Source organism: Acanthisitta chloris, unplaced genomic scaffold (assembly GCF_000695815.1).
Source record: "Acanthisitta chloris isolate BGI_N310 unplaced genomic scaffold, ASM69581v1 scaffold20671, whole genome shotgun sequence".
NCBI lineage: Eukaryota > Metazoa > Chordata > Aves > Passeriformes > Acanthisittidae > Acanthisitta > Acanthisitta chloris.
In genome coordinates this window covers 1-8,325 of record NW_008654645.1, presented here as the reverse complement: position 1 = coordinate 8,325, position 8,325 = coordinate 1, and the positions used below count along the sequence as shown (strand labels likewise).

General features: G+C 44.9%; 1 protein-coding gene across 1 annotated transcript; it reads right to left on the bottom strand.

Moving 5' to 3' along the window:
- Window positions 1-1,550: 1,550 nt before the first annotated feature.
- WRB (tryptophan rich basic protein) lies at window positions 1,551-8,299 on the bottom strand. Its single transcript, XM_009083630.1, has 5 exons — window positions 8,210-8,299; window positions 5,099-5,264; window positions 4,511-4,578; window positions 3,095-3,209; window positions 1,551-1,656 (listed from the first exon to the last, which is right to left on the bottom strand). The coding sequence occupies exons 1-5, from the start codon at window positions 8,297-8,299 to the stop codon at window positions 1,583-1,585; spliced, it is 513 nt and encodes a 170-aa protein (XP_009081878.1). The 3' UTR covers window positions 1,551-1,582.
- Window positions 8,300-8,325: the final 26 nt, after the last annotated feature.

Genomic DNA, 8,325 nt, shown 5'->3' with positions numbered 1-8,325 from the left:
TGTGTTTAAGGTTATGTAAGTGAGGGTAGGAGGATTAGGTTTTGTTCCTCATAGTAACTCACTCAACACTCACTAAAATGAGATGAAGTTAGGGGAAAAAAATTAGGTGCATTCTGTTAATTTGAAAAGATTTATTCTGCTTGTTGGTAAGCTTCAAAAGATCTATTTATTCTGTTTCATTTTAAAAGGCACTTAAAACAACACCAAACTTTATAAAACTCTAACAAATTTACACTGCAAAAGCTTCTAAAGATGACAAAGACGTTTAGAGCTGAACCTACCTGCAGCAACGTTTCAAAGGATGATTTAAAAAATCAGTTGATTCCAGAAGCATCTCCTTATGCAGGAACACAGGGGATGGTTGTTGGTTTGGGGTTTGGGTTTGTTTTGTTGGTTTGGGGCTTTTTTGCTAGTTTGGTTTTTTTACCTTAAAAAAAAGAGATCAGAAAAACCTGAGATGGGTTGAAAAGCTTTATTTCCTTCCTAAAACCACAATTAGACATAACATTCCATCACAACATTGTTTTCCTTGCATCTATTTGCACGGCTAAAATGTAATCCCTAATAAAAACTTGTCAAAAAATCCCTAATTTTTAAATTAACATTAAAAAAAAAACCCAAACATTTAATGCATCTTTGCACACAACATAACATGACCTTTTGAACTGATTCCTAAAGGCAGTGCTAATTATGGAGGGGCCCTGGCCCCTTCCTTCCTGCAGCATGGGAAAGGACCTGGAATAACTGGAATTCCAGAGTGGGAAGCTAAATCAGGATCAGCTCAGCATGAACAGCACTGTCTTCTACCTTTCCTTTATTAACATGGAGCTTGAGAAAGTTGGTCAGACTTTTCCTCCAAAAACATGGCAGGAATTAGTTTCAGTGATCCTCAGTTTGGGAAGCAGCAAAATGTCAAGGAAGGAAAGGTCAATTATCAAAAAAAGCAGGAAAAAATGCAACGGATTTTAAAATTCAGAGAGGAAAATGCATTCAGCTGTTCTGTGTTTGGCAGCTGAGGGAGACTCTTAAGAGAGGAAAAAGTTGATTGAACATATCCATCAATAGCTCATTTTTTTAGGAGAGCCCAAGAATATTCCATTTCCAGGGTGAAAAATAACAAGGAAACTCCACTTTACCCTGAGCCAACCAAATCACCTCCCTCTGGCTTCGAGTAGTACCTGCCACCAGACATGATCCCACCTTGGGGTGAAACCATCAGCACAGAAACTGCAAAGCTCCCAAATTCATTCCTAATGCAGCACATTTCCAATTTATAAACACAGATCCAACACTTCCAGATGTTGGTGATTACAGTCCATGACAAAATGTTATGGTTCTGCCAGGAACAGACCCAAAATGAGGTTCTGTAACCAGCAATGCTCTTCTTTCAAGACTGACCACCAAACTGACCACTAAACCCTGCAAAGAGAAATCAAAAGGAATACTGAGCGATATCCAAATGAAAACAAGGATTACCTCAGACCTAACCACATGAAAGACAACTCTCCCTTTTGTTTTAAATGAACTTAAAACAGTGACACTGAAAACACAGTTGAAGCCTTCATGGATTACTGGGATTCCTTCAGCTGAAAGGGTGTAGCATGATAGCTACAACTTTATTGCAAACCACCAGCCAGCATGTAATTCCAACACCACCTGGAAGAGAGAGAAACCATCATTTAAGCCACTGGATCAACAACCCTGAGGCACAGGTGCATCTGAAAACAACTTTGGATGCGTAAAAAATGAATCTTAGAAGTTATGGTGAACAGGAACAAAACATCTCTAGCCTGGGAGGATAAGGGAGTCAGAGCATATCACCCTCTGCAACTCCCTGACAGGAGGTTGGAGTCAGGTGGGGGTTGGTCTCTTCTCCCAGGCAACCAGCAGCAGGACAAGAGGGCACAGACTCAAGCTCTGCCAGGGGAGGGGTAGGTTGGATCTTAGGAAGAGATGTTTTACCGAGAGAGTGCTCAGGCATTGGAATGTGCTGCCCAGGGAGGTGGTGGATTCCCCATCCCTGGAGGTTTTCAAGCTGAGACTGGATGTGGCACTTAGTGCCATGGTCCAGTGACCACGGTAGGGTTGGACTCGATGATCTTGGAGGTCTTTTCCAACCTGGTTGATTCTATGACCTTTTTATATACAAAGAGGTCTCTCCAAGGGATGGCAACTAACTCCATGCTGGTCCAAGAAAACCTGGATTGTGTGGGGAAAAAGAGTATCAAATAACAGGAATATGGGCCAAAGTATGGTATGTGCATCACACATTTCATAAGGTAGGGTTGGACTCGATGATCTTGGAGGTCTTTTCCAACCTGGTTGATTCTATGACCTTTTTATATACAAAGAGGTCTCTCCAAGGGATGGCAACTAACTCCATGCTGGTCCAAGAAAACCTGGATTGTGTGGGGAAAAAGAGTATCAAATAACAGGAATATGGGCCAAAGTATGGTATGTGCATCACACATTTCATAAAAACATAGAATCAACTGGGTTGGAAAAGACCTCAAAGATCATCGAGTCATTGGAAGGACCTTAAAGATCATCAAGTTCTACACTCTGCCATGGGCAGGGACACCTTCCACTAGCCCAGGTTGCTCCAAGCCTCATCCTACCTGGCCTGGAACACTTCCAGGGATGGAGCAGCCACAGCTGCTCTGGGCAAGCTGTGCCTCAGCACCCTCATAGCACACAGTCACTCTGGAGTTACACTGCTAAGAAACCTCAGCAGTTTATAAGAAAATCATGTAAGACATCCAGACCTTTGAAGTATTTTCCCATTTTTAAACCAAATTTCACTATTTCACTGGAGTCCTTAATACAAAAATACTTCTAATTTACATCTTCTCCAGAGTCTATTCTACACAGATAAAAGATAAAGGTGTTCTGTTTGAGAAGAAATAAAAAATGACAAATAGCCCATTTCATTACCAGTTAAACAAACAAGAACTCAACACATAGGAAACAGCTGATCCAATGCTTGAACTCCTCCCTGTGCTCAGGGAGTCAGAAGAATGGGAGGATAGGAGCAGTGCTGTTAATTCATATATGCTCTTGGTCACCACAGGCTTGGGAATGTCCTTTTCCTTACCTGCTACTCCTGTAGGGAAGGCCATCAAGCGCTCCAGTGGAGCCAGCCACTTGCTTGGAAGCACTGTGACTGGCTCAGAATAGTATTTCCAAATCAGAGAGATCATCAAGGCAGCCTGGAATGGAAATTTTTATTAGCTTGGGTAATAATACACATCAAAGTACATTCCCAATGCTATTTCGAAACAATAAATACTAAATTCTAATTAAAGGGAATAGTTTCTTGGTTATTTTATCTTGTTCAAAAGAGTTTTCAACTTGGCGTGACCTTCAATTTATACAAAGGATTAAGGGGTTGCAGTTGAGAATGTGGAAACTACTGTTTTCTTTTGAGATTCTGGTTCCAAACCAACACAGACAAACATAGTCACTCGTTAAATTTTGCTGACTCTTTTTAGCCTTAATTTTGGCCTGCTAGGAATCCACCTCACTTTAACATTCCCCTAAGGACATCTTCAGGGTGACCACTGCCATCCTTATTAGCAGATAATACTTTGGCATCAAGTCAGAACTACAGAGACAATCTGATGAGGCACAGTGGGGAAATGTGTGGCAGCTCTAAGTGGAGATTTGTGCCCTCAGCAAAAGCATCATCTTGTTGACAAAACCACAAGTATGATATATTTGCATGTAGCAGAACTTTCCTCGACCTAGTGCCATATAAGGATGAACAAAAACAATCCTTGGTGATTAAACAGCTAAGACAAACTCCTATCTTGTCACCCCAAAACCACAAACACAGAGCTGAAATGAAACTCAAAAATCCTTCCATCCTCAACTCCCAGACTTCATTGGCAGCATCTCCCCCTTCCATTTCAAGAAACTCTTGCACTGTGCCATTGGAATCATAGAATCATGGAATGGCTTGGATTAGAAGGGACCTTAAAGATCATCCAGTTCCAATCCCCTGCCCTGGGCAGGGATACCTTCCACCAGACCAGGTTGGTCCAAGCCCCATCCAACCTGGCCTGGAACACTCCCAGGGATGGAGCAGCCACAGCTGCTCCGGACAACCTGTGCCAGTGCCTCACCACCCTCACAGCAAAGAATTTCTTCCTAATATCCAGTCTAACCCTACTCTCTGGCAGTGGGAAGCCATTCCCTGTGTCCTGTCCCTCCAGACCCTTGGAAATAGTCTCTCTCCATCTTTCCTGTAGCTCCTTCATGTACTGGAAGGCTACAATTAGGTCACCCTGAAGATTTTTCTTCTCCAGGCTGAACAACCCCAACTCTCTCAGCCTTTCCTCCCAGCAGAGCTGCTCTATCCCTCTGACCCCCTTGGTGCCTTCTCTGAACTCTCTCCAACAGGTTCACGTCCTTCCTGTGCTGGGGGATCCCTGTCTGACCAGTCAGGAGGGAATTATAACACTACTGAGGATTTAGTTTCATTTGTATTTGTATTAAAAGATTTACTTACCTGTAAGATGTAGAACACAATATTTATAACCCACTTTATTTTGGCTAATTGGGCAGTTCTTGCTTTCACTGTTAAAGAGAGAAAATATGAGTCTGATTATTTATTATGGTAAATTATGCTTACATAAAATTAATCATTTATTAACATTTCACTCTTCAAGGGAGGACATTAAACTGGTTAAAAATCCCTTTTCAAATGCCTCATAGCTATATTGAAAATAGCCTTCTGCAAACAACTTCTAGGTCTGTGTCACACTAGTTTCTTCCTCGACTTACTCCACCATGATTCAGTGAGCAGCAACACTGAGGAAGAGTAAAAAAATCACACAGTGAAGCCCAGGGAATTCCTTGTATGAAAAATCTCCTAGCTAAATCACTGCCTTTTAAGTGTCTGCAGAACTATGAACAATGAAAAGGCAAATGCAAACTCTCCAAAGAGTTTTAAAGAGGGGAAAAAATAAGACAGAAAGAAGGGAACACTGGAAATGGATAAGAAGAGGGGGAAAAATGTTGAGAGAGACGTGTAATTAAAATTGAAACACTCTTGACAAAGTGTTTTTGAGAAAAGGGAGCAGACATTGCACCCTACCATGAGTTTTCAGCTTGTCAGTCATTTTGTTAATCTTCCTTTCAAGCCTGGCATATCTGGCAAACTCATCCATCATACTAATGGTGGCGAGTTCTTGCTTCATTGTCTGAATTTCAGCTCTCATCTGGGATTCCTGCTCTGCATCCTTTTGTAGCAACCTGGATATCTAAGAAGTAAAGAAATAGTATCAGTTATTGATCCAGAATTCCAGTTATTGTCTTTAAGATGTATGAAGTTGGATCTCAGAAGCCTCCCATAAACAAGGCCCTTTCATCCAGACACAGGAAATCCCTGGGTAACATCTACAACAGGTTCTAAATGCCAGAGAGTTTTAACTCTCTTATTCTGACTGAAAAAAAAAAAAAAGAAAGGGTTTTGCCATGTCTGTAGGACAGCAATTTTCAACTTTAAACTATGTTTAACTGCACTTTCCTTCTCTATCTCTTGCTTTCCTCTCCCCATTCTTGATGCTGCTGCCTTCCCACACCTTCCAAACCTCCCAGGCCTCATCTGCCACTGCATCCTGAGTGGAACTGCTGCCCTCCCTCCCTGACATCACCTGGATGCCAAGCACCTCACAGATGCAGCAGAGGAAGGACCAGGGAAATACTTCCTTCCATCACCACTACTCTTTGCAGCTCCAGCAATGTCCCTTCCTCATCTCTCAGGTGCTGGATTAGGTGCTGGAGCAAGTCCAGAGATGGACAAAGACCTAGGGAAGGGTCTGGAGCCCAAGCCTGATGAGGATTGGCTGAGGGAGCAGGGGCTGCTCAGCCTGGAGAACAGGAGGCTCAGGGCAGACCTATTCACTCTCTACAAATACCTGACAGGAGGTTGTAACCAGATGGGGATTGGCCTTTTCTCCCAGGCAATTAGCGACAGGACAAGAGGAAATAGCCTCAAGCTGAACTTGATGGTCTTGGAGATCTTGTCCAACCTAAATGATTCTGTGATCACTCCCATTTCCAGCTCCAGCAACCAAATATTCCAGCATTTTCCCCTTGCTTTTACTTTCCTACATTCTTTTCATGAGGGAACACCTGCTTGTTGGTTCAATATCTCCTTTTACCGTAGAAATAAACATATGAAGACCCAAAATCTTTTTCTTGCTGTTCTTTAGCAAATCTTTCCAGCTTTCCCAAGTCATGTGTAACCTGTTCCCCACAAATGCTGCTCTCAGGACTGCAGTCAATGAGAATATTAACACCACTTTCAGTCACAAACCACAGCAGAAAGCTGAGCAGATTTTCATAGAATATCCTGAGTTGAAAGGGACCCACAAAGATCATCAAGTCCAACTCCTGGTCCTGCACAGGATAACTCCAAGAATCACACCACATGCCTGAAAGCATTGTCCAAACACTCCTTGAGCTCTGTCAGGCTTGAGGCTGTGACCACTGCCCTGGGAAGCTACTCCAGTGCTCTGGGGGAAGAACCTTTCTCTAATATCCAACCTAACCCTCCCCTCACAGCTCCATGCCATTCTCTCATGTCCTGTCGCTGGTCACAGAGAGCAGAGCCCAGTGCCTGTCCCTCCACTTCCCCTTCTGAGGAAGCTGCAGACCCTGATGAGGTCTCCCTTCAGTCTCCTCTTCTCCAGGCTGAACAAACCATGTGCCCTTGGCCACTCCATGTGCACAGGCCTCTGTGACAGTGAAGGAGCAGAATGACAGGGATTTCTGCATGTTTATTCACATGTGAGTATATTTGGCAGTCACAGAATTCATGGATCCTTGATTCCATTATCCACACTTCCACAGGAATGCTTCAGATCAGACCAGGGGCATCTAATTAGTGATTGAGACTTAAGGTATTCTGCTATAATGCCTCAACTCCCTGATCTCAATATCCACTGATCTCCTTCCGCAACAACAGGGATGTCCATCTGTTGAAAACATGGAAGACTGAGCAAAGTTGCCCTTTATATACCCTGAAAACTTTTTGACAAGCTCTAAGGACTACAGGTCACCTTACCAGGAAGCACAAGCTACTCATGTAGTGAGCAGCCTGGTCTGGTGGAACGTGCCCCTGCCCATGGCAGGGGGTGGGATGAGATGATCTTTTATGTCCCTTCCCACCCAAACCATTCTGTGATTCCATGATATTTCCTAAGGGCTGGAGCCTCAGGAGCATCATTTAAGACACTGGTAACTCATCACCCAAAATTTTAGATCAAAGCTAGACATAACCAGGGTTGCAGGGCCATGGTGCTGGGTTCCACCACCTCCAGCATCACCTTCTCCTCTCCCAAAACCAGGAGCAGGACCAGACTCTGCCCATCACAGCTAGGGGTGCATTAGGGTCACTGGGAGCACCCCAAAACAGCATCGCTCCCTCTCCACTCCATCCCATCAGGAATCACAGAATCACAGAATCAGCCAGGTTGAAAGAGACCTTAACAATCATCAAGTCCAACCCTAGGTGGCTGCCACATCCCTGGAAGTGTTCAAGGCCAGGTTGGATGGGGCTTGGAGCAACATGGTCTAGTGGACTCTGTTTCTGCCCAGGGCAGGGGGTTGAACTAGATGGTCTTTAAGGGTCCTTCCAACCCAAACCATGCTGTGATACTTTGCTTCTGTGAAACCCACCCAAAGAGCAGTTATAGAATCACAGAATCACAGAATCAGCCAGGTTGAAAGAGACCTTAACAATCATCAAGTCCAACCCTACCATGGTCACTAGACCATGGCACTAGGTGCCCCATCCAGTCTCAGCTTGAAAACCTCCAGGGATGGGGAATCCACCACCTCCCTGGGCAGCACATTCCAGTGCCTGAGCACTCTCTCTGTAAAAAATCTCTTCCTAAGATCCAACCTAACCCTCCCCTGGCAGAGCTTGAGTCTGTGCCCTCTTGTCCTGCTGCTGGTGGCCTGGGAGAAGAGACCAACCCCCACCTGACTCCAACCTCCTGGCAGGGAGTTGCAGAGGGTGAGAAGGTCTCCCCTGAGCTTCCTCTTCTCCAGGCTGAACACCCCCAGCTCCCTCAGCCTCTCCTCATAGGACATAGGAGGACAACCCCGTGACACCCTTCCCCGTGGTCTCTGTCCCCCCAGAGCCGCCCGAGGGTCCCACATCCCCTCCCCGCGCGGTCCGGGCCGGTGCATCACTCACGATGGAGGAGCAGGAGGGCAGGACGATCTTGAGCGCGTTGCAGAGGAACACGGCGCTGAGCACCAGCAGCCAAGCGCCGCTCTCGGCCATGGAGCCAGCGGCACCCACGAGGCTCC

What these genes read in the sequence shown, in the direction of transcription:
- WRB (XM_009083630.1), bottom strand. Translation starts at nt 8,299, where the DNA reads ATGGCCGAGAGCGGCGCTTGGCTGCTGGTGCTCAGCGCCGTGTTCCTC. An exon ending in TTGTGTTCTACATCTTACAG is followed by an intron (nt 3,210 to 4,510) that starts GTAAGTAAATCT and finishes TTTCCATTCCAG; the next exon opens with GCTGCCTTGATGATCTCTCT. An exon ending in CTTCCCTACAGGAGTAGCAG is followed by an intron (nt 1,657 to 3,094) that starts GTAAGGAAAAGG and finishes TCTCTCTTCCAG; the next exon opens with GTGGTGTTGGAATTACATGC.